The sequence below is a fragment of the Bactrocera oleae genome, chromosome 5 (genome assembly GCF_042242935.1).
Source record: "Bactrocera oleae isolate idBacOlea1 chromosome 5, idBacOlea1, whole genome shotgun sequence".
Lineage (NCBI taxonomy): Eukaryota > Metazoa > Arthropoda > Insecta > Diptera > Tephritidae > Bactrocera > Bactrocera oleae.
Window position 1 is genome coordinate 74,089,185 of NC_091539.1, and position 27,327 is coordinate 74,116,511.

General features: G+C 35.6%; 1 protein-coding gene and 1 long non-coding RNA gene across 2 annotated transcripts; one reads left to right on the forward strand and one right to left on the reverse strand.

The window, feature by feature from the left end:
• On the reverse strand, positions 1 to 27,153 carry LOC118681281 (uncharacterized). Its single transcript, XR_011396770.1, has 4 exons — positions 25,756 to 27,153; positions 25,581 to 25,685; positions 1,492 to 2,169; positions 1 to 658 (listed from the first exon to the last, which is right to left on the reverse strand). It is a non-coding gene; the product is annotated as an uncharacterized lncRNA (long non-coding RNA).
• On the forward strand, positions 18,420 to 23,607 carry Muc11A (Mucin 11A). The gene is made up of 2 exons (XM_070110762.1): positions 18,420 to 18,570; positions 18,816 to 23,607. Exons 1-2 carry the CDS (start codon positions 18,442 to 18,444, stop codon positions 23,415 to 23,417), a joined length of 4,731 nt encoding a protein of 1,576 aa, XP_069966863.1. The 5' UTR covers positions 18,420 to 18,441; the 3' UTR covers positions 23,418 to 23,607.
• Positions 27,154 to 27,327: the final 174 nt, after the last annotated feature.

Below are 27,327 nucleotides of genomic sequence, written 5' to 3' on the forward strand. Positions count from 1 at the left end.
ACAAATCAAATTATATAAGTACAGTCAAATAAGCCTTTGTCGGCTTAAAAAAATTGTTTATAAAAGGTCGTTCAAGAAGGATAAATTTTCTAATTGAATTGCTCTTACTTAAAACTGACCTTTGAAGTTAATTATTTTATGTGACATACATACTATATATATATAATGAATATATATATATACTTCCAATAGTGGCTAATATATAAATGCGTATGTGTCGTACAAAGTTACACTCCTGGATTTCATTTTTAAAACTGTATGTCATTATCGTGGAGGTTTGTTGGGGTCGTCTCCCTTTGGTGTGGGTGATGTTTGCCCCGTCCAATCGCTGTTGCTGTTTTCCTTATTTGGATTATATTTTTCCATTTCACATGTGAGCGAGTTCTTCTTCGTATTCGCCGGCAACGTTGTCGTTACTCCGGTTACTTTTCGCGTGTTGCTGTTTGCTCTGGTCAATGTCGTTTCCGTTTGATGGCTCGCGCTTCGCTTGGCCATTCCGCGCCTGAGTTGATTCCGTGAGAATGTCATCACCTGTTTCACATTTTGAGCTTCCATGAGGATGCCAACTAGAAGGCGTTCACCAGTCAATCCGCTCTCAGTGTAAGCTCAGGGCTCAATGTATTCCCTTATGATTCGTATGATTCTGGATTATTTGCAACTTTTAATTACAGAAAAATAATATATATTGCAAGTATGTGGGGGCAAAATATTGATAGTAAATGTGGAAATACAAGTAAAAACTACAAATAGAGTCATTCATAAGTAAATTTCTGTTTCTTACTTCAGGGCATGATTATTCAATTCCTCAGAGGAGTGTTTTCCCAATTACCACTCTATTTGACCCAATATTTAAGAAAATTATATAAAAACAAATTCGCGGTTTGAAATTATACACACACATATTGAATTTCTTAGCCAGTACCCTTTTTCATTCAAGATTCACGAACATTCTAGAGAAATATTTCAGTGTTCCCGATCCGTCAGTAGCTATGTGGAGGGTACTTAGCCGGTGGGATACACCTAATGAACCTGCATCTTTTGCTTTCAAAAATTAGGAATTACCTTTCATTATTGAATATATGCAAAACTAACGACAAATTGGTGTTACTGAGGTTTGATATTGATTTATGAACTCGCCATAAGATTCAAGTACATACAAAGACATAAATTCACTGGAGTAAAGAAAGGATTGTATCTAATTTCGAGTTGGCTGGTTGAAATCACTCCGATGCATAGTTGCAAATAATGCATTAAAAAATTATTTAATTAACATTTGAATTAAATTAAAATTAAAATCTAAATTTTAATCTGAACCCTGCTCTGATGGTCAGCTCATAATGCATTGTAAGAAATAATGAATGACAATAGAAATACAATAGTATCCCTGTAGAATAATGAAATAATTTGAAAATAAATAAAATGTTGGCTACTTCACTAATAAATGGCTGATCCAGTCTAAAGGAAAGCGTTCAGAATCAGCGATTTTCTTACCCGGACTTAGTCGACCTTGAAGATAGCTTATATGCATTCGCACGTAGAGGTGTGTGTATGGGTTGGAATGTTATTTCGGGTTGTTCATTTATAAGCGTATTTCCGCTAGTATCCGTTTTCTCTTTGGACATTTATTCTCATCGGCGTTCAACGGCTACCACGCGTTACCGCCATAAACAAACGTTTCAGTCGTTGTTACAGCAAAAACTGAAACTTAGTAGTGGGACTTCCGCATCTAGCTCACAGTTCGCAGATCCAATGCTTCAACAACAAATGCAAGAAGCAGGGACATCCATTCGCCTTATTCACCGCCCAGATGGCGTATATTTAATAGCTGATTTATATGCAATCTTCCTCGCTTTTCGTGACAGTTCATTCTTTGAGATTTGTATTTAGATTCGCTTTGCTTTGCTTCGTATTAAAAATGCTTCGTATGAACGGACTCATGCAAAGACCTACATTGAACTTATCGGCCGAAGCCCAAGTTGTGGCAAACTATATTTTGTAATGCTTTGCCTGCAGGTTCAAGCTTTAGCTCTTCTTAAAGGAAGCTGTGGACGTCAGATCATCATCCTCGAATATCTCTTTAATATAGGATATTTTGTATTGCCATAAACGGCATGAATTTGGTCCTCTTCGTACTAATTTTTATTTTCGATTCAAAAATTTAGTTATCATCTAGAAAAAAAGTTTGAATTTAGTTCATAATTGACTGAATTTGGAAAGCAGACAGTCGTAGAACTAGTTTGTCCTGAGATTCATACTAGCCGTAAAGTAGCTTACAACCAATTCATCTTACTACAGGGTTGTGCTCATGCATATGACTCCCCGACGTCGAATTCCACCCAAACAAGTAAGTGCTAATTTGCCAAACTAAATTAATCCTTTAATTTGCCTCATAAACAAAAACAATAACGAAATGCGCGGTTAAGTAAATACATGCCAGACAATAATAGCAACAACAGGATACACAACACGTAACTAATTACGCAGGCACTAATACGTCAAAGCAGTGAGTGGAAATCGATAGAATATTCAATAGTTTGGCATTGTAATCTGGACTTAGTGACGGTGAAGTGGTCATGCAGAGTGCGGGGAGCTAGCCATTTATTTATGATAAATTAACACTATTGGCCCATTCCAAGGAATTTGGTTGTAAGTAATAATAGCGACATTATATAAATGGGTAATGTGACAGTACATCCACGTACACGTAGGTATAACACACACAAACAAGCAAACAAACAGTGGCACGCACAGCTGGCAGTGGCTTTGAAAACGATAACACTTTATTTGAATATTTAAGAATAGAATCGCATCACATGAAATATTAGTTATACCCTCATACCCATCGCCGAGCTATTATACGATTATATCAATATATTTAAAATATAGAAACCGCCGCCCGCCGGTTGTATATCATATAACTGAGATCAAGAAACTTTTGATGGAGCTGTGTCCATAATAAAGATGCTGAAATCTGAAACCAGCTGAATTAAATAATCAAGCTTTGCACAAGAGCTCAGAAAACACAACGGAAATTGGAATATAACATATACATCTGTAGTTTCGACAAAGAAAGTTTTGCTTTTTTTTTAACTTATACCTCAATATTTCAGCCCGCAGCAATGCAAATTAATGATTTAATGCGTCTTAAAAACCCTATCCAAAAACCATTATCGAACCGATATCGCCAGAAATTTGTGTACGAAAATTACCCACTGTGCACGTCAGTTTTGCATGCAACGGAGTATGTGAGTGCATACATTCATTGAAGGTTTTGCGTAATTTCTAATTATACCAGCTAATTTCATTAGTAGATAATATTATGCATATTCCATATTTGCTCGTCCAATTCAAAGCACACACCCATATACTTACACATTTAAATGTTATGAAAACCATGTAGTGAGGCGTCTAGTTAGAAAGTATACTGGCTTGCAACTGCAACAAGCAAGGGTTTGTTTCGTACTAATTGTAAAGTAGTTTATAACGGGTGAATAGAGTGGGCGACCAGATGCATTTGCCAATATTGATTTTCAAAAACTTCCATGATAAGTTTTTTAATTTTTTTTTCGATATGAACAGAGCAGTTTGTAATTCTAAACCTAACCCTCTACCTCCTCCTACATTAGATACACTGTAGACGAAGTATGATTCTGCTTAAACAATAGAAACGGTTCATTGAATTGGTTGATTCTGCTTTATTAGACAAAATTATTGAAGTTGTTTGCATATTTGTGTTCTTGTGAGTATAAGTACATATAGTTATATTCATTATTTCGTTACTTTTTTTCTCCGAATCAATATCAAAGTCATTCGAATTTTGCATAAAATGTGTTCAAACTCTATACAAATGAACATATGGTATATAAAAGTAATCACGAAGTGAAGTATATTTGTAGCACTAAACTGAACGGAAATATATCTACCATATTTACCCAAATCATCAATGACTTTTCACAAGCGTAATGCTTTTGTATTTAGATAAATTGAACTTTAACTGTGGCAGTCAATATCCTCTGGTGTCGTAAAATAATAGGCTCTGCCTGACAACTAAGCATTCCACCTAGGATAACGATATTTCGGAATATTTGGAACAGGTAAAAGCATTTGTATACACAGCGGAAATTAAATATCCATCGCGGAAGTGTTTAAATAATTTACATGTTTACTCCGAACATCGAGTAACTGTCATCGCGTGTTTGTGCGTCATTTTGGGTTTATTTTGTTGATTTTGATTTGGCGTGCAAAGGCTGCTGCAGCTCCGTTTCAATCATATTTGGCAATAATTTTGTCACCAGGGTCCTTAAGGAAGATCTCTTTAAGCCAGCGATTTAACAGAAATTTTGATTTACTTAGCCAGAATAATACTAAAATTTTCCTTTTCATGCAAAGTATATCCTAAGCATATAGAGGTTCAAGTACGTATTTACCAAAAATATTTTGATATTAAACTGACTATAATCCAAACTATAACGATACATATCTACAAATAAAGAAGTCTCTGCGCAGCACAAATATTTATTTATTTATTCTAACTTTTTTTTATCAACTTTAACAGAGAACAAAGTAATATGCTGTATTAATAAATAAGTTCCATACGAAAATGTTTTCGCTGTGCCATAAAATAATATCCGCCTTAGTAACTACTTGTAATGAATTCCAATATTTACTCAAGTATTTACCCAAATAAGTATGCATATGTTATCAGTACATCCTAAAAACAGGAGTTCATCGTTAAATGAGCTCTAAAATTAAAAAGACATTCGAGAGAGCCCTTACTGCATAACTGTTATATTCTTCAATGAAGAAAGGAGGGCACTGTAAGAGCTCAACATTCAACCCTCTGCTGTTAGTTACGAAAATTATAGTAAACTGGCTTCAATTTCATTCTGCTAACAAACGCTCTTCGCTGTGAGCACTGAACATTATTCCGTTGTTCTCCATCGTTGTCACTGTTGGTCGTCGCCAGTGCCGAAGCAATACTTCGTCAAGTGTTGCTCTTAGAGTTTAAGCAGTGCTAAAACACAAAAATGAATAAATCGATTTTTACATAAATTTTCATGTTCAAGGATATTTCAAGTAGAAGAATGTACATAGCTCCTACGTCCTGACACCACACAGAGCTCGTTCAGGTGATAATGATGATGACTACAGCTTTGATGATGCTCTTACATAAACACATATTGATATACATAAGTATGAAAACCTGTATGAATGTCTGCATGAGTGAGCAGAGGTAAGGCAAATTTGGCTATTGAGTATACGATTTGATAGTGCGAACCTGTTTAAGTCAATTGCTCAAGATACCTAATAGGCCCTGCAATGTATGCTTGTATTGTAGGAGTATTATTTTCATCAAGACGGTTAAATGTTTCTTTGAAGAGCTTCACACTCTAAAAATAATCTGATAATTTCTGATTTTTTATAACATGATGCATAGGTGGTTTTATTCAGTTGTTTTGGGATTTGTGCCAAGGCCAATATGACTGGACATAGTACCTGAAGTAGTAGTTGCCATGACAACATAATGTCATCGCATAAGTAAAATTTCCACCCTCTACATACTAAAATAAAGGCCAATAAAGAGAAATCTAAGAACAGGACAAATTTTTACCATATAATAAAATATTTGTTATACAAAAACACAAAAAACACACAAAATATTACGCAAAGTGCCGTCTAATGTGTTATTTTACAAAGTAGTCTTCAGTTATCTTAGCTCGGCGATTTTTATTTGGCCAATATTTTAACTGAGCTCTTTGCTGTATTTATTCTTCTATATCTTGTGATATTGTGGAATTTGTATTGTAAAAAGTGTTTCTAACAATTTAGTGGCATTGAAAGCTTGTTAAATGTTCGGAATTGGCTCAACGTCAACTAGTTCTTCTTCCTTTCCTTCGTCATCTTGCTCCTTGGGCTCAGATTCTGCAGAACTAGCACAAATCCTTATATGGTGAAGGAAGGAATGTTTTATAGAGGTTGGTGTTGCATTTTCCCAAGCCTAGGGTAAAAAATTAACGACATGCAACATGTCTATGAGCTCCATCAACAACTTTTTTCTGTAATGGCCATTGAGACTTTTAATCACACTTTAACGTTGACGTTGAGCATAGCTGGTGTACGAGTATAGTAATTTTGCTTTGGTAATTACAATATTTAGTTTATAATATTGAATATTATATGAAATTGATAGAATTAGTCATGGTTCGGAATTGATTACTGCATTATTTGCGGTACAAAGAGTATCTGTGGCGCTATACTATATAGTATAATAAATAAAATCTTTTAGTTCTATCCTACTCTAGCTAAATCGAACAACTTAAACGCTATGACTGCCAATTAGACGAGCAAGTGATTCGTCTTATACACTCTACTTACATACTCGTACACCTACTTGTTGAGATCAATCCTCATAAAATCACACTGCCACCTCACTGTGCCGGGCCATATGGTCTTATACAGAACCATTTCATTTTCAAAGTGTCTTATCAAATTGTAGGCGATAAATATTACAGCCGTACAGTATACAAGTACAACTTTCAAATTTACTCTCCAATGCCTATAGATGTTAAGGTGTATAGACTTTAAGGGGGCGAAGCTTTCGTGGCAATAGAAAGTCGGTGTGAGAACTCCGTAATCGTTGCTGCAAAATACTTGTGCTCCAACTGATTTTTTTAATTTTGTTAGTTTCCTTCTATCCCCCATTTGTACACTTGTTGACTGGCTGGTGTCAATGACGGCAGTGTGCTGGCCGCCTTCATGCGTGCGTTGTCATTGTTTCGAAACCCTCGTTTAATCCTAGTTTGTTATAACACTTTTCCATTGTTTGGTTGTCTCCAGGTCGCTGTCATCGCAAATGCTTTGTTACCACTACGCAAGACTTGCATTTTTGGCAATTTGCGTTCGCAGCCAAACGATGGAACATGTCTATGTGGCTGCGCGGCTATTTTTTACCCTTGATGATCAGATAATGGGCCCGAAAGTGGGGAGCAGTTTGGCGGAGACAACAGCGGCAGTTTCTGTTGGAATTGCAGTTAGTTGCACGCTGTCCCTTCGCTATTAACGGTTTGCCGGCAATGTGCCATTAGGGTCTTTTAGTCGTGTAATTCGCAAGTATACAGACAAATGACTGAATTCTTGGCTACAGTATCGAAAGTTCGCAGAGATCAAACACCGCATATAACTGATAATGGAGAGGAATGCAAATATCTAAAGATGATCATACAATCTATAAAATCTTACAAAAAGCCAGTGGATTCACTCAATATTTTCGTCCTAAAATTACTAGAAGCCCAATATAAGGCTTTTCGAATTCTATTTATTACTTTCAAAATACTGAAATACAATTTTGGTCTAACCTTTAGTTGAATGTAGTAATACATACATTAAAAGACTGTCTTCTATTTTGTACTTTTTCACTAATAACCCCGTAAGCGTTTTCAGCAATACAAGAATGTCGCTTAAAAACCGACAAACAAGCAGTTATTTCAGTTTAAATTGCAGAGCTCTTTTTGCTCAAAACAAAAGTACGATAATAGCCAACAATACAGAAGCAGAAGCAGGAAAATAACAAAAAGCTCTAATGACGATTTCATTGCAATTTGCAGTCACCTATAAATGCAGCAGTTCAGAAGAGTGTCCACATGTGGGTGTATTAGCATGCAAATCAGTCATGTACATAAATGTACATATGTATATATGTATGTGCGAAGATATGTTCGTAAGGGTGTTTGGATCAACATGTGGTATGCACTCGCACACACTCACTGAGCTTCCGATCTATAAGCACTGTTGCAACGGCAGCTATTGTTTGTTGCGTTGGCTTTTGCATTTGCAACAACTTTATGATAATTGCTGTGGTATATTTTAGTTCCTTTTTATTGTGTCCTCGTTTGGTGCGCCCGGTGGGGGTTGAGGGCTGTGGTAAGCACACATTTCATGCAGCATATGCGATGACATCGCCACACTTTGCCATTGTCACCGCAGTCGAGCAGCAGCAACACAAATAATCAAAATGTTATATCTTGTATATGTATTTGTATGAGGGAACAGTAATGTGTGCATGCCCACGTACTACTTCAGCGAGCCGGACATTAGAGATGTTGCAGCAAAAACGCACCCACCAAATCACCGTTTGCCAGCGACACCTTCGGTAATTACATAACGTCGCCATACTATTGACAATGGAGAAGTGAGAAGTGCTATACCTGAGTATGGAAAGCATTTAAAGCTTACCAACAAAAGCTAATACCAGCAATGTTGGTTCTTTTGTTTTGCCTAGTTACGGATTTTTGCATCATTGTTGGCAACGCTTTTGTTATTATCAAGTCGAACAACAATTTTTTAATTGCTCTGCAACAGGCGATATGAGCACTTATCTACATTTTTATAGATCACAGTCCTCTATAGGACACTTGCTATCCCCGACTCAACCCGCCCGCTGCTACTGGACTACTGAAACGATTGCCTTGAATTACTTCACGAACTGGCAGTTAACTGTGTCAAATATTGCATGCCTAGGGTACTATGGATTTCTTCAGCGCAGACTGCCCCACCAAGAAAAAGGGTGCAACATAATGATTTAATATGTAACATAACTTGAATTCAATATTATATTTAAATATCGTAAAAAACAACGATGAACTAGCAATTTCCTTTGTAAGTGGGAACAGTGGTTGCACAAGAGACTAATATGTGATTACGTATAATCATCCCGAGAGTAATAAAGCTGAAAAAGTCGCAATTGATATACAGATAACTTCTTGAAAGGGAAGAAGGCCGGATTAATACTTAAAACTAAAATTCATAACCAGCTCGCAATCCTATTACCAACCATAGATGGTCAAAATATTCAAAGTAAAAGTTGAAGAACCAGTATTACAACTCAATATTTTTTCGGGATGCTGAGTTGGTGTTGGCTAACATTTAGTACACGTACTTACGCCAAACATATGTATTTCAATATACATTCATTAGTTCGACGGATAAGAATTTCAGTTGATACGCATTACGAGTACACACCGTCATATGTGCCATAATCTCACAATCATCGCCACTTTTACCGTCTTTTTATATTTGTATATTCTCGCAACGTGTTGCTACAATGTAAAATAGTTTTGTTCACCTAACCCGCCCCCTAGTACGTTTATTGTATATGTCTCACACACCTTTAAACCAAATATGTTCACATATTTTCGGTAATATGGTAATTATTCCACTTTACCGTATACAAATCAAGCACCAAAGAATATATAATATTAGGATACAACTTTGTTCAAATAGTGCTTTTATGATATGCCATCTCAAGTCTGAAATAAGCTATAAACGGGTAAATCTTTCAGATATATGTATTATTGAAATTCCGAGAGAATTTTTATAATAATGTACCCTCCTATCAATATGCGAGTTTCCTCATGAAGTTCATAGAATATGTTTTTGTGATAATAATATGTCGTAATGCCCAGAAAAGATAAAATCGGGTCAACACATCCCCTAGTCACATTGCATACTTTTTTAAAATAATGTCACTCGAAATGATCGTAAATATTAAATTAAAGTCGAATTTTAACTATCCAATATCCTGAATAAATTGTCCAAAATGTTCAACGATAAGCCTCTCTATCACTATGACCCCTCAAGGCGAGTACAACCAGAAGAATTTGCACCTGTTTTGCTGCAATGAGAGGCAGGTAAGAAGTAGCCACATTGTGTATGTGACATCGACAATTTCCGTCGAATAGGTGGATTGGCTCTTTTGCCTTCCCTAAAGAGCGGATTTTTAAGGCGTAAAAAAGCCCGCACCTTTATTTGACCTCAAAGAATATTAATTAACTCTTTAACATCAAATTTTTGCCATTTCATTATTTGCAAAGTGGGCCACAAAATTTTAAAATAACAAATGAAGTCAACTAAATTAATACTAAATATATAATTAATGTTAAAAGGAAAGCAAATGTAAAGACAATAAAAAGATAGAATAATGAACTAATCACACGCTGTGATGAGGAAGGAGAAAGATGCAAAGCATTAAAAACCAAATAATCAAAGCGAAAAACACGGCAAAGGTCAAAGTATTCTCCTTCCGCCCTCGCACGCCCCTTGTAGGAATGTTCAGTCAATGTTTGTAGAAAATAGGGGCGCTGGATCTATCTTCCGCTGCCATGAAATTGTGCAAAGGTACGCAGCATTAAATATTTACAAGCAATCAGAAATTTTTTAAAAACTTTTCCCCATTTCACAAACGTTATCAACAACAGCAACACCAAAAATGTCTTAAATGTATGAAGCTAACTCAAATGCAAGTGAAAGACACAAGTTCTTCAATAAAACAGTAGTAAGTTACACATACGTACACCGTAATTACAAATATTGAGGTGGAATTGAGTAGAGATCAAATCCACATCTGGAGAAAGTATTCAACAAGGAAAGCAAGCTATGTGGCCAGTGATCGGGTTTAGGCTTCCAAAAGCTTTTAGATATGCTTTTGAGCATTCAATAGTAAGTAATCCATGATAGGTCTAAAAACGAAGAAATTGAGATTGCACAGATAACAAAACGCGATAAAATAACTCATGCAGTTATTTTTGTGGCTTAGTTCTTTGTACTAAAATCGATTTTAATTGCAAACTTCGCACCCACATAATGTAAAACCGGTACCTTTTCGTGATATCATCATACTTGAAAAATATACTCAGTTTGGGTGCAGGCAGCAGGTCACTAAATGTTTCGTTATCGCTTTACAGCAGTGTAGTGTTTGCTCAGCTTACCCAACCCTTGAGATGGCTGTGATTTATTGTGGTGCTCACATTAGTGCAGTCTACCTATTTCTAATTTTTATCACTCCCGCTTTCGTTACAGACAGTTTACTTTGTTGTCTCTTCTTTAAGCCTTCAAAACTAGAGAAATATAAATTCGCACTCATAAGCATGTCTTTTGTTGTCCCTAGGTTGAAATTGCGCTACAAGAGTTGCCGTGTCAAGTGTGACTCGCCCATCTGTTTATCCCGCTCTTGGTATTATTTTTGATATTTCGCAAACGTGGTGTATTTAAGAATAAACTAACAAAACAAGATGAGCTCCGACGTAATAATTCCCAACCCTAGCAAGGCTGTTTTCCTCTGCAGCGCTTGTTGAGCACTGAAATGCGTATCTTGCAGGGTTCCTTTGTAAAACTAATCGAAATGGATATGAATGTAATGAAGCTAAAATGATCTTTATGAGACGACTTCATTTCCGGATTGTGGACGATAAGTTGTGCAAATTGACACAAGTGCCTTCACTCTCTAAAGAGATTGGTATTACTATTGGACGGGCATTACAGTTATAGAACAACTTACGGCTGAGACGAAAATTTCACATTTAGAATATCGCTAGTTTTTCACAAAAATTATTAAAATCGATTAATACCTTCCTATTATAACCATATACATATGTACACACATATATATAACGGTCAATGTCAGATATTAAAGAAAGGGAAATTAAGCGAAACTATTTCAGACAAGAACCAACACTATTTTGAGCAATAATTATTTGCAAAATAGATATTTATTTTTGCTAATAATCCACCGTTAAAATCTTGTTTCAGCCTTCATAAAATTAAGCGCAAAATGCTTCAACTTGTAGGTAATTTAATTTCAAATACATATATACACATTCAGCAGTATTTAATTTTGTTATGCTATCGACTACAACAGTAAAACAACAACAGCGTTACAACAGCAGCAGAGAAGCCGCAACAATAATGCACTTATGTTGATTTGCTGTCATCCATCGCAACTCATTTATCATCGTCCAGCACCGCTTCAAAGCGAAGAGAAAGCGACGATTGTATAGCACATTTCATGTACTCGGCACGATGCGCTGAAGAATGGTGCTGGGTCACAGCGTTTTGCACGGAGCATTAAAAATAATCCAATTTTTATCGTGGGTAATTTCCAAAGGAGACACAACACTACTAAGAAGCACCAAAGCAACAGCGTTTCCCACAGCCACGTGTACCAAACAACCCAACGAGACTGCCGATGGTAATGGCTGTTGCATGCATGTACTATAAGAGACGTATCGTGAAAGGAGCAACACAGGACAATGACAACAGCAACGGGATAAAAATAGTGAAGCGATGAAAACTCAATTTGGTTGATTACTTACATTGAATACCACTGACACGACTAACGGACAAAATGCGGCCAAAAATGTAAAGCATGAATATATGTATACTTTATATTTGGCATTATCTTCATTAGTTGGTGGGCGAGAAAGTGTACCTATACCCATTTCGGAATAAAGGCATAACCTGGAAACTGAGAATTTACTCACCTCATATTTGAACCCTTTAAACTCTTATATGGCACTCTCATTGCTGATCTCTTGTTGTAAATTAGAGTTTTATGGCTTAATTGGTTACTAAGTTATAGCACATTATGTATTTTAAATACAAAAATAATAATAAATTGGCAACGGTATAATTCCGCCTACCAACTTCTAACGGATCCCAAGCGAATACATAGACACCATAAATAAATTTTTCCAAAGGTTTACATACAACCGTTAGGCACTGAAACTCTTATGGCCAATTCACATAAAACTTTTGCTTCGCTTTTTATCAGACATTTGTTTCAACAGAAATGTTCGATGTCCACTTTTGTATGAGTGTGTTCACATGAAAAGTTTTCGACGTGAAGCCAAGCAAATTGTTGGGCAACTCTCATCGTTTTACGCTTTGCCAAGCAACGGTCGCCATTTTTATTAGACCCTTTGTTTTCTGCGCTTCGTATCTTCAGTATGAACTGTCCCGTATAGCGAGGAAAGTTGTATGTGAATAGGTCTTTATAGCTGATTCACATATGTACATATTTTACCTTGCTTTGCCTCAGACATTAGCTTTGACAGAGTAGTTCGATGTGTTCTTTCGTATGAGTTCGTTCTCATCGCGGCAACGCAACGCATAGTAAAGCGAAATGCTGGTTCACTCTCAACTTTTTACGTTTTGCAAGCAACAGTCGCCATTTTTGTTACAGATAAGCATTAAAAGCAAAGCATTCATCCTGACATACCCTTTGCTTCTTCGCTTACTTGTTAATGTATGAATTGTCAAGCAAAGGAAAGTTGTATTATTAGTGGAAAATACTGCGAGCTTATAATAAATTGCTAGATGATTTATATAATATTAATATAATATTTGATGCGCCAAGTCTTCTATTTATGGTATACCCTATCATGTTATCCGACGAGCAAGGGGTGCCACAAGTTTTAAACCGACACCGAGAAGCTAAAGATTAATGCACTCGAAGGTTTGCCTTAACCTCCGATATTCTAGAAAAAACTTAATGATGTTGATACGAACCTGTGATTTCAGTCCCAGCGAACCGATCGGCAAAGCCTAATTTAAATTTAGTGCAAAGCTCAAATTTGACACATGAAACCACCAGAGGAAGTAAGTCTATCAACCAAGCTTCCACAAAATATTCCTATAACTAGAAAGTAGCTTAGACATCAGTTCCTACAGACGTAAGTGCTTTATTCGCTAACCAAAGTTTATATACCTGCATATTGTCAGAATTAAATATACATATACCTATATACACCTGTTGTTGGCAATGACAAAATAGAAAATGGTGTATTTTCTAGAGCTAGGTTCAGACTAAAATTTACGAATGGAGATAAGACAGTACGTATAGTTAGATCCGATTACTCTTATGCTCTAGCGAAATGCAAATAGTAATTGCGGTAATAAACGTGATTTTGTTGTTGTTCAACTAGTACCAATATCACAGAAATGTCAAAGGAATTTTGTTTGTATGCGCATGTTCCCGCCGCCTTTATCGTCCTATTACAGTACGAATGCCTGCAGTTAAAATCATTATATACAATACGTGCTTTAGAGCTTTTTTCAAAGGCATTCTGCATATATTCTCTCATTTTTTGTACTTCGCGAAGCAGATTAAAGAGCTTACAAATCTACATAGAATCCTTAATATTTCAAAACGTAATTATGCAATTGATATCCTAAAACAAAAAATAAATAAAATAAAATTGTACCCGAAAATTAGCAAAAAACACAGATTTGGTAAAATTTGATCTAAATCGGTAGAAACTAACCAACAAAGATCAGTTATAGTTTCGAAGCGAAAAGCAAATTCACATTTAACTTTTACTAAAAACTAATTATCAACCATGAATTGTTGGAACTTGTATTATGCGTAGCAACTAAGTAATATTTGTAGCCACTTACATGCTTTGCAAATATTAGCTGTTAGCTGCTGACATTGCGGTAAATAAAATACCAAACTACTAAGAAAGTTATACTCAAAATACGACTACCAGTAAAATTAGCTCATTGACTCCGTTACCCAACGACTAACTCGCCGACGACAGTGAGAATTTGGGAAAAAATGCAAAATGCTCCGGAAGGCAAATATTTATATTACTTAACTTGCGAGTGAGTGACTGACGGTGGTAGTCAGTGACGTCCAATTTTGTTGAGGAGATGTGAATGTTTGCACATTCAAAATGAAGACAAGAAAGCAAACAAAAATGCTAAATTACAGTTTCGCGCGCCAATATCCGCAGTTTTCGAGATAACACTAAAGTTTGTACTACATGTGAAATATACATATGTATAAACACTTTACATAGTATGTACTTATGTGCATATTGTTATCATATTTTAATAAAACAGTGGCATACCAACCTTGACTTACCACTCTCTGAACGCACGCCAGCTTTAGATTAACCTCAGGAGCTTTCTTTTTATCGATGAGCGACATGTAAATATTGATCAAGTTCTCAAGCTGGAATTATTCAACTAACTGTTAATGAGAGCATGCACTCACTCCTATAAAACAATACAAAATAAATTTTCTTAAATAATTCAAAACCTGAAGCTGAAAATAACGGAAATTTTAAAATTTTTTATTTCGTGGGTTTGGAAAGCCAAATTATCAAACTTTTTTTTAATGTGTTGATAACATGCCCCTAAAGTACGATACACTTTTCAGCTGTATTCATTGCTTACTTTGTCTGTAGACGCGAAGGTTAGACGTGTTTATATGAGCTTAGCTATTTTTATTTGTTAAAAGCTCTCACTTCGTTGCTTGTTCATGAAATATTGGTCAAAAACAATGTACTGTAACCCCCACCCTCCATATTCACCAGACATGGTTTTTTTCAAAACACGAAAATTCCCTTTATTTTTTGAACACGCCTCGTAATTAATACAATTTTCTCGAACCCATCGGTCATCATCAATTGAAAATTTTAATTTTTTTAGATCAGCATCATTGTTTTTTCAGGATGTTTTACCTAAGATAACATATGTTATGGTATGTACTTGAACACATGAAACATCAACAAAAAATATACATATGGTAAAATGTAACTAATTTTTTCTCAATATAAATTAAATATAATTTCAATAAATCAATGAATCGGGCGGCACTCACCTCATTGTCATATTATATCGGGTTTTCCAATACCGATAATATGATTTCTAAGTGTCATTTCGGCCATTTTTAATATGTCATGATCTATAATTTTAAGTAATGTTTACAATGACAACATAGAAAGATATACGCAAGAACAACGTTTACAAATTATTCAATTTTATTATCAAAATAATAATTCTCCAATTGCGAATTCGAATAAAATCCCAAATTATCAAGAACAACCATTACATTCACCTAAATGGACAGTTTGGTGTGGTTTTTGGTTCTTTCGAAATGAAGCTGATGACACCGTTACTGTCAATGGAGAGACAACATCTGTAAACCAGACTCTCTTCAAGCTTTAGGAGTCAATATTGAACGTGCTATTCATGACACACCACTTGATTTAGTGGAAAAAGTATTCGAAAATTGGGTTCATCGAATTCGTTCCTGCAAAAAAAGTCGTGGAGCCCATTTGAATGATGTTATATTCAGAACTTAATAGTATCGATTGTACTTCACATTAAATAAAAAAAAGTTGAATTTCCTTAACAATTAGTGGGCTTTTTTTGAAAAAATAAGCATATCACTCTTAATGGAAATGGCTATAAGGTCTGTTAGGGATAATTTTCAGTTCTCAAAAAATATTTATCTTTTGTCCGCTTTTAAAAAAGCCCCCCTCAGATATAACACACTTGTTCCAGCGTTTTTTCCAATCCTCGAAACAGTTCTGATATACACTTTTTGGTTTGCCCTTGAGCTCTCTCAGCGACTTTTCTTTTACCTTGGCTCTCCTGGGCTCTTCCATTGGGACTATTGGACTCTGGTTTTGACACACATACCCATACATACATACATAACATACCCATGATTCACCACCAGTTATATATAAGCAAATCTGAATCGCCGATATACCGACATTTTCAACAACTTCTCTAATAAGGACTCGACGTTCTCTATAACAATTTTCTTCACTTTCTCAACATTTTAATCGGTTGTTGATGTGCTGGGGCGTCCAGAGCGAGCGTCGTCGTTCATATCTTCTCCACGTTCTTTGGAAAGCTTGTACCACTTGTAAAAAATTTTACTAAAAAGTTAATTTTTTTTTTAATTTTGAAAACATGCTTATGTTTAGAAATATATTTTTTTATTTATGAATTGTTTTACTTTTAATATAATTGAGATATAAACTATCCTTTCTTTTAAGTTGACTCAAACTGGGCACAATGTGCTAAATTTTACCAAAAACTGTTCAGTAGTTTAGGAGATAACCCCGGAGAAAACGTGACACGTACGTTGTACATAGGCCCCCAACTAGGCGAATCTATTTTTTCTGTATAAAACATCGACATTTAAATGTTTTTGGTTTCCTGCCAACAGGCAACAAAGTGCTTATACTTGTATATTCTAATCATACAAATGTAAACAAAATGTCTTAGTGACGTCATTGGCTCCGCAAAATATTTACAGTATAAGGAAAACAAACAAACATTAAGGCACTGGAACATAGTGACTCATAAGTGTTATCTTGCATTTTCTTCTATATACATATGTACATACGTACTTAACTACATACATACATATTCTGTTAAAATAATAATACATATATCAAAGCCGTTTCAAAAATGGACCTTATTCACAACGAAACCTAAAATATAATTAAATTTCAGTTATTATTATACTTTACAATGAGTCACTTGGACTTGGACAGATAACAAGTGCCTGTCAAATATACTTTTTGAAAAATAATAACTGTATTCTCCATTTAATGGGCCCAGTTTGACCAGCAGAATAAATATTAAAATAAATGATTTAAAAAAAAAGTATAAATCTTAACTTTTGAAATTTTTATAATATAATATCTTTAATAATTATCTTAGTAATTAACGTGGTAAGTGTTTTTTTTTTGTTTGAAATTTCAACACTTAAATTAAAAAGAAAATATCAATTCAACTATCTTCTCTCTCTCTAAAATTTTATTCTCAGAACTTTTGTTCATAGGACAATTTGAAGCTTTAAATTGCAATAAGGTTTGCTAAGTGCCGTTTCAGACAGGGACGCAAAAGAGTCTCATACCAGTTTATTGTGGGCGAGGGGACGACGAGGAAAGACGAAGGGACCGTGCCACTCGTGTTCGGGTGGCACGCTTTGTGTTCTTGTTCGTAACAGCTCGCTGCTACCCTTTTCAGCATTCCTTTTCACTTTCAAATTCTTTGAATGGTTGCAAGAGCGCTCGGTTTCAAATGAATTCGATCGCAAATTTGAGTTCTGTTATCTATTTTTGTATGTAATATGCAAATACGTATGCATAGAATAATAGAAATATTATGACAAATTGTAAATAAGGAGAAAATTAAGATATAGATTATGGAGCAAAGAAATTATGAATTTTTAATACGGAGTAAAGAAATTATGAGTTTTTAATACTTAAAGATTAGGAAATTGCTATTATAAATTTGGCCTTGAAAATATTAGTTGCGGATATTCAATACATTCTTGTGGATTAGGGAAATCCCGTCTTTAGTATTTTTTTGAAACTATTTAGCGGGTAGGTACTTGTATTATGCATATTGTTCTACCATATTCATGGTAATTCATTGCAAGCAAAATGTGTGACCATCATCTCAACATACAAATGAAATACGCAGCATGCAGTGTTGCGCGGTGTTGCGCAGTCGAACCGCACAAATATTTACGAACATTTTGTGAAAAGGAATGCAGAAAAACTAGACTCGAGTTGCTGGACTCTTTTTGACCGTGTGAATGCCCAGAGCGACACCAAAAGAAAATTTGAAAAAGATCAGACTCTTTTGCATCCCTGTCTGAAACGGCACTTAAGAGACAAACCAAGTGAGTTCAACCAACAAACCGCAGCATCGTAAATTCTACAGCACATCAACATAACCGCATATTCTTGATCTGAAACGTATGTATATTGGTGTTATCTTAGACAATGTTTGTGCTAATTCGCTAAAAAGGTTAATGCATATATTACATCTTATCTTGACAAAGCAGTTTGAATGAAGTTTCCTAAGATAAAATTTCCCCATAAAAGACGAAGACGGCCACAGCAAATCATTAGTAACGAAAAACTTTCGAACACAACGATGACTACGACAAAAATAACCAGGTTGACATTGCTACTACTGGTAAATAGATAAATTTTCAAGCTTATACTAAGAACTAACCAGATATTCAGACAAAGATTTTTGAATAATGAGAGCTATACGCAGCACTTGTACTTTATAAATCGTGTTATTGGTTGACGTCGTAAAAACTGTAGTTGTGTTAAATGGGGGAGTACATTTAAGTGAAAAGAATATGTATATTTTGTTCTTAGTGCGTGGTCTAAGATTTCCTCCTATCTAAAGTGAAAATAATCTTTTATTTGCAGTTCGCCTCATCAGTGGCAGCCCAAAAAGCAAAAGGATATGGTGTTTCTCAGGGTATCAACTGTTATGGAAAAGAATATGTATGCGTTGGTCCTTTAAACTACAAGCATTGTGAATGGGATGCTCAAGGTAATGCCTATGCTTCGGGTATCGTGATACAATGTCCCCCTAACCACCGCTGCGTTAACGATGGAGTAGAAATTTGTATACCACTTAAATTATCTACAACAGCACCTCAAGCACAGCGCCTAATCACCTCAGAGCAAATACCCTTCAACTCAATATCAACTGAAGATCCCCTAAAAATTAAACCACTAAAATGGGAATCCACGTATACAATACCGGATACCACAACAGATATAGTAGTAAATAAAGAGCCATCAATTATTCCTGTTGAAACAACTCCTGCCGCAGATGGTTCAATATGGACCACGTTTTTAACAGAGAATCCGAACTTCTATGATACACTGGAACCTAAATCAGCTGTTCCCAGTTTTCACTTTCCTACTAGTCCACCCCATGAGACAACAACGGATGCTGCTATAGAAACTACGTCTCTTCAATACGAAACAACTACTACTTCGGACACTTACGTGACATTAACTCCAGTTATATCGGATGATTCCAGTATACCAGTGGACTTCAATAATCGCTTTGAGATCGGATCAATAATAGATGAAACGCATATTTCTTTGGATACAATAGCTCCGGAAAATCAAGCTTCTGAAACAACTACTACTACTTCGGAATCGAACACTTACGTGACATTAACTCCAGTTATATCGGATGATTCCAGTATACCAGTGGACTTCAATAATCGCTTTGAGATCGGATCAATAATAGATGAAACGCATATTTCTTTGGATACAATAGCTCCGGAAAATCAAGCTTCTGAAACAACTACTACTACTTCGGAATCGAACACTTACGTGACGTTAACTCCAGTTATTTCAGATGATTCCAGTATACCAGTGGACTTCAATAATCGCTTTGAGATCGGATCAATAATAGATGAAACGCATAGAAACACTACTATTACAAACTTTTCCACTGATCCCAATTTCTCAGATAATTCTTATTTGCTAGCAGACTCAAATAATTCAGAGAATCTTCATTCGGTAATGTCTACGAATAAATTTTCTGATTCAATAACAGAGATTTATTATGAAGCTACAGTAACTGGAAATGAGGAGCACTATGTGACATTTGAAACTAAAGCGCCAATAGAGGCAAATCCTACAATATCTCCAGACAGCTCAGCGGTTACAACACAGATAAATGCACTTGAATCGGACACACCAGTTGACCTGAGCGAGTCAAATCTGAAAAATAAAAATCCAGTCGATCCCAGGACTTTATCTGATCCTAGCGCACTGTCAATTCTAAGCTTACCAGTCGAACAAAGCTCACCAGTGATCCCTAACACCTCTATCAATATAAGCGCATCAAGTAATCCTAATACGGTAACCATTCCGGTTGTTCAAAACAATTCAAATGTTTCACCAGATCCTACTATAGCAGCAAAACCGAGCTTATCAGATGAGCATAACTTGCCAGTAGGCTCCAACATACTAGTCGCATTAAGTTCAACAGATCTTAATGCAGCAAATATTTCAGTAGACAAAACCAATTCAATCGTTCCAAGTACTACATCTGATAATAACACCCCAGCAATTTCAATTTTGCCAGTGAACTCTAACATCCCAATAAGTGCGTCAACTGATCCTACTACAACAATTCCTGTAGAAGAGTCTAATACCATCGTTCCAAGTGCTTTATCCGATCCCAGCGCACCAGCAAGTCCAAGCTTACCAGTTGAACATAACTCACATGTGGAGCCTAATAACTCGACGAAATTAAACTCGTTTACTGATCCTAATTCGGGAACGATTCTGGGGGATAATACCAGTTTAAAGCTACCAAGTGCTTCATCTGAACCTAGCACACCATCAAGTTCAACTGATCCGACTACAACAACCATTCCTGTGGAAGAATCCAATACCATCGTTCCAACTGCTTCATCTGAACCTCGCACACCAGCAAGTTCAAATTTACCAGTGAACACTAACATCCTAATCCAATTAAGTGGGTCAAAGGATCTTAATACAGCAAATATTCCGGTGGATAAAACCAACTCAATCGTTCCAAGCGCTTCATCTTCTCCATCGGATAATAACACACCAGTAAGTTCAAGTTTATCAGTGAACACTAACATCCCAATCCAATTAAGTGGGTCAAAGGATCTTAATACAGCAAATATTCCGGTGGATAAAACCAACTCAATCGTTCCAAGTGCTCCATCTTCTCCATCTGTAAATAACACACCAGCAAGTATAAGTTTACCAGTGAACACTAACATCCCAATCCAATTAAGTAGGTCAAAGGATCTTAATACAGCAAATGTTCCGGTGGATAAAACCAACTCAATCGTTCCAAGTGCTCCATCTTCTCCATCTGATAAAAACACACCAGCAAGTTCAAGTTTATCAGTGAACTCTAACATCCCAATCCAATTAAGTGGGTCAACAGATCCTAATATTCCAGTGGATAAATCTAATTCAATCGTTCCAAGTGCTTCATCTTCTCCATCTGATAATAACACACCAGCAAGTTCAAGTTTATCAGTGAACACTAACATCCCAATCCAATTAAGTGGGTCAAAGGGTCGTAATACAGCAAATATTAAGGTGGATAAAACCAACTCAATCGTTCCAAGTGCTCCATCTTCTCCATCTGATAATAACACACCAGCAAGTTCAAGTTTATCAGTGAACTCTAATATCCCAATCCAATTAGGTGGGTCAACAGATCCTAATATTCCAGTGGATAAATCTAATTCAATCGTTCCAAGTGCTCCATCTTCTCCATCTGATAATAACACACCAGCAAGTTCAAGTTTATCAGTGAACACTAACATCCCAATCCAATTAAGTGAGTCAAAGGATCTTAATACAGCAAATATTCCGGTGGATAAAACCAACTCAATCGTTCCAAGTGCTCCATCTTCTCCATCTGATAATAACACACCAGCAAGTTCAAGTTTATCAGTGAACACTAACATCCCAATCCAATTAAGTGAGTCAAAGGATCTTAATACAGCAAATATTCCGGTGGATAAAACCAACTCAATCGTTCCAAGTGCTTCATCTGCTCCATCTTATAATAACACACCAGGAGGTTCTAGTTTACCAGTGAACTCTAACATCCCAATCCAATTAAGTGGGTCAAAGGATCTTAATACAGCAAATATTCCGGTGGATAAAACCAACTCAATCGTTCCAAGTGCTTCATCTGCTCCATCTGATAATAACACACCGGCAAGTTCAAGTTTACCAGTGAACTCTAACATCCCAATCCAATTAAGTGGGTCAACAGATCCTAATATTCCAGTGGATAAAACCAATTCAATCCTTTCTAGTGCTTCATCTGATCCTAGCATAGCACCAAATCCAAGCTTACCAGTTGAGCATAACTCATCCTTAGATGATGCAAATCAAATTAGCTCAAGTGTTTCAATTGATACGAATGAAATATTAAGACCGAGCCCGTCAGTTGATCTTAGTTCGCCGGAATCCTTAAATAACCCAATCGGTTCAGGTGCTTCAGCTGACTCTAGCATATCAGTAAATCCAACCAAACCGGTTGATGTTAAAATACCAATTGTTGTGACAGTTAACTCAAACTTACCTGCAAATCCTGAAATACCAATCAGTCATATTACTTCAACAAATATTAATCATGTGAGACCAAGCTCATCAGTTAGACCAAACACCTTAATTGTATCCAAAGGAAACCAATCAAAGGGCATTAATATTCCAACCAACTTTAGTCCTTCTTCGGAACCAAACACACCTTTTGACCACACATCACCAATTCATTCGAGTGTTTTACGCACTAGCTTTACAAAATTGTATCTACACTCTCGTAATAAGGGAAGCAACGCTAATGGAGGACCTGATACTGGTTTGTTACTTTTACCAAAGCAAACTATTGCATCTAGCAATTCAGCATTGTCCAAAAAGCCTATCCATCAGGAAACTATAGAAACAAAGTCGAGTGAGGTGAACTCTTCTAAATCTGGTATTAAAGATGAGGACTCTATTGAAGAAGAATCAAAGAGCAACAGTAAAAAGTCGAAAAGGCAAAAGGTTTCCAGAGATAATAAGCACAATCAAGAAACAGAAGAAAGAGAATCAAGTGAAATTGATTTTGCCGAAAAAAATCAAAACAAGGATTCCTCCGTGGAAAACAAATCTGGAGCAAATAGTAAAGAATCAGAGGGTAGTAAAGACGAAGAGAAAAAAGTTAAAGTTGAACGCAAGCCTGATGACGAGGACGACGAAAGTTCATCAAGTGAGCAAAAGGAATTAATTAAGAAAATAGTAAAGAAACTGAAAGATAGGAAATGTGACGAAGATGATATATACCCAGACCCTAAAGATTGCAAAAAATACTACCGATGTGTGAAAAAGGAACACAAGACCAGGATAACTCATTTACGCTGCGAAAGTGGTGACCGTTTTGACTCAGACAAACTTAAATGTATAGACAAGCGGAAGGCCAAGTGTTTATCCAAAGAAGATTTTATAGAAGAGTTCGCTTGAATCCCGTAATAGAAGCCGTCGTCAATATTGTTAATTTTTTTCAAGATAGTCAACTTTTGAAAGATAGTCCGAAATTCATTAATTACTATCAATTAGATCACTTATGTATACCTAATGTACTTTCGAAAACTTAAACCTGTTACTTTGTCCAAATCACGGTCAATTAAAAATATTAAACCAAAATTACAAACTTGTCTTTTTTTTAAAAGTATAAGCAATGACAACGATTACGATTACTATGAATTTAAATAAGTAAGTTCCGAATTCTACAAACCCTTGCACATTGTAAGAATGTGTTACCAATTGCTAGAGGTAATATGTGTGGAAGAGTTGAGATCCGGGTGACTGTCTGTCTGTCCGCCTGTGCCAGCTGTAACTTGAGTAAAAATTGAGAAATCTTGATAAAACTTGGTACACATGTTTCTGGACGCCGTAAGATGGTTGGTATTGCAGATGGGCGTAATCGAACCATTACCATGCCCACAAAACGCTATTAATCGAAAACCAATAAATTGCCATAGTTAAGCTCCACAATAAAATACCAGACTGTTATTTGGTATAAAGAATCACATCGGCATCGGCAATTGAAAATATGTTTACTAGGTGGGCGTGGTCCCAACCTCTAATGAGCTTAATGTGCATATCTCCTAAACCGCTTAAGCTATTACAACCAAAATTTACTCAGGACACATATTTTTAGAACCCCTATCGACAGTGTGAAAATGGGTAAAATCGGGTGATAACCCCGCTCACTTCCCATATAGCGGTTTTGATTAAAACTACTGAAAGTGCAATAACTCATTAAATAAACAAGTCAGAGACGTTGAATTTTACACATAGTATGGCTAAGCTTCATAGGAAGCAAAACAAAAATTGGACAATGGGCGTGGACCGCCCAACTTTAGGGGAAAACCCATATCTCGGGACCTGTTCGACCGATTTCAACCGAATTTGGTATGTAACATTCCTTTGACATTTTTATGTAACAGTGCGAAAATGGGAGAAATCGGACTGCCATATAACACAATTTTAAATTCCATCTGATACTGTCACTTTCTAGTATGCAAATCAAGCAAAAATAAATGTATCGGCATGAAACTTTGAACCTATAATCCCTTCAAAGTATACCCCCTTATGACAAAAATTGTACAAATCGAACCAAAACTGTTCAAGCCCCTAGGTATCGAATATGTGGACCCCAATACATATAGTTGACTTTTTACCGAATATATCAGTAAATGTGTGAGATAATTAATTGAAAATCTGAGAGAATACTTTCCTGATAATAGTATGTCTGTGTGTCAAAAATGGAATGGTTGAATCGAGTCAACATTTCTCCTAACTCCCATATACCTAATACAAAGATTTTTGAACTTCCAAGTGACTTTATACCGGTAAATACTACTACTGTCAGTCAGTGAGTATTATTTATGTGTATATAAAATTGGTTCAAAATGTGTTCTCGAGTATACCTGAGCAATGCCAAAATTAATGCAATCTGCACCGTTCCTTTCTCTAACGAAAATATATACCCCACATAACGACTTCCGTCTTTCCACCTGGCTTTTAACCGTTTAGGTTGGTCAAAATGTGTGATATTTTAGTAAAATTAACTGAACAAGTTTTCTTAAAATTTGTATGGTTTAGCCCTGAATAACAATGAAATTGGTCTATACATGACAACATTGCTCAATGTGATCAAAAGAGAAAAACTGGTTGCTACGTTGTCACTACGGAAAATCGGCTCGTCGGTCACTAACTGAAGCATAAGAAACGATCTTCAGCCGCCTGGTACAAAAGTACACAAGAATATTTGTATGTCAGGAGATACGAGGATTCTTTGACGCCCCAAATATCACAAATATTTTTTTTTTAATTTTTGTGTGTGTGATTGTAAACGCGTTGGACTTTAACGAATCACGCGTGTCGATACGGTTAGTCAATAAAGTTTAAACTATCGAAGAGCTACTGTACTAATCTGTTTCAATTTAATTTAACTTTACTTTCACGCAGTTTTACACAGTTTTCAACCCCCTCTCTCTTCTATGAGAAATTTGGAAAGAATTACCTTAATGCCTCACCCCGCCCCCTTGATCCCCTCACGTAATTAAAGGACGCTCCCTAAGCTATTAAAATATGATCTAACAATTATAACATACGTACTTGTATATGCATATATGCAAAGGTATATTGTAATAACATTACATTTTGTTTTATTGAAATGATTAGTTGAGTAATATCACGAGTGGTAATACAACAGGCTCATACCTAGGAAAGAAACAATAACAATACATGGTACCGAATTAAGGCTTATTGTAACGAATTATGCAACACTTACCATTCCCAGCTGAATAAAAAACATTTTAATTAAATTAAAAATTTATTACAAGTGAAAAAAGGGAATGCGTCGACAACAGTAAGCGCTGCTACAAAAAGCCGATCACCGTAAATAATTAATCATGAACAAATATTAGCATTCACAAACACCAATTACAATGTAACTACATCATTAAGCAAGTGATACTTACTAAAGTTAAATTACAGTCGACGCTCACAAATTAGAACCTTCAGTAATTCTAATTTCCAGAAATTAGAATCAGATTTTACAATGCCATACATTAAATGTTCTAAAGTTAGAATCGAAAATTCAAATTTCTGAGTGTAGTATTTTGTAGTAGTATCGATAATTGAGCTATTATTTTGTTTGAAAGAGCTAGAAATTTAATAAAATGGTGCAATCATAGTAAATTGATTTTTACTCAGCATATAAGCAGTCTTCTGACTCTCCATATCCACATCGTTGTTTCAGATAAAAAATAAATTAAATAAGTCGCAAATTTAATATATAATTTATTCTCCAATTTGTACATTATCTTCAGTCGGAGCATGTATAGGTATAGCGGATATTATAGCTTTATAGTAACTGAAGTCTGAAACATATGTTCGTGATTCTAAAAAGTGTATCTGGAGTATAGAGCTTCAATCGTTGTTCTTGATTAGTCGTGGCAATTTTCCAGTCGTTATTCATATCTAAAAAGAATTTTTCACGAAGAAATTGCAGTAGTGGTAAGGACGCATCCTCTCAAAATTTACATTAAAGTCAATCAATGGTATGTGAACATCACCCCCGTCAAGGATGTATCGCATTCATTAAAATATATCGCAACACCTCTGTTGCAGTTCTCTAACGATGATAAAAACGTAAATCGTCATATATTGTAGTTATCCATATAATCCTTCGGTACTAGTTTTAATTCTTTCTAATCATTCACTTAATTGGCAATTATGTTGTCAATAGATAAAAGTATTTATTAAATAATTACCAAAATATTTTCCCGCAACATTAATATATTAATTTCACAAAAACTTTTTCACTATTACCTAATAAATAAAGTATATTTTTCGAATTAACAAAAGTGTTTACGTTTTTATTTACAATGTACATGCTGTTATGCTTCTTCTTCTTAACTCAAAGGAGTTACGTCACAAGATGGCGGTTGGCGTAATCTTGTAATCTAGCATTCTTGGTTCGATGACATATGCTGTTGTCGTAACCTTCTGTACTCTAATGCTTCAGTTAGTGACCGACGCAAAACCGCACACTGCATCAGCCTATCGACCTATCTCATGAGAGCGCAATGTAAATGAATGTCAAACAGCTGACGTACACAATTTCGTTGTTGCCGTACCAAAACCTTTCCCTTCATTGATATTTAAATATTTCATTCAAAATGTATTTTTTTGTGCAAAAAATAAGTAACTACATCGATTTATTTGTTTTAAATTATCAATTGTTATTACAAATGATATGTCCGAGTTATTGTATACTTCTGTTGGTAAGATATCGTTACGACTTGTTAGAACTTTGAAATGGTTTTGTGGGGACCCAACAGATCTGGCAGCTCAATTT

Coding starts and splice junctions, on each gene's coding strand:
- Muc11A (XM_070110762.1), top strand. CDS start 18,442: ATGAAGTTTCCTAAGATAAAATTTCCCCATAAAAGACGAAGACGGCCA. Junction 18,571..18,815: donor GGTTGACATTGCTACTACTG/GTAAATAGATAA, acceptor TTTTATTTGCAG/TTCGCCTCATCAGTGGCAGC.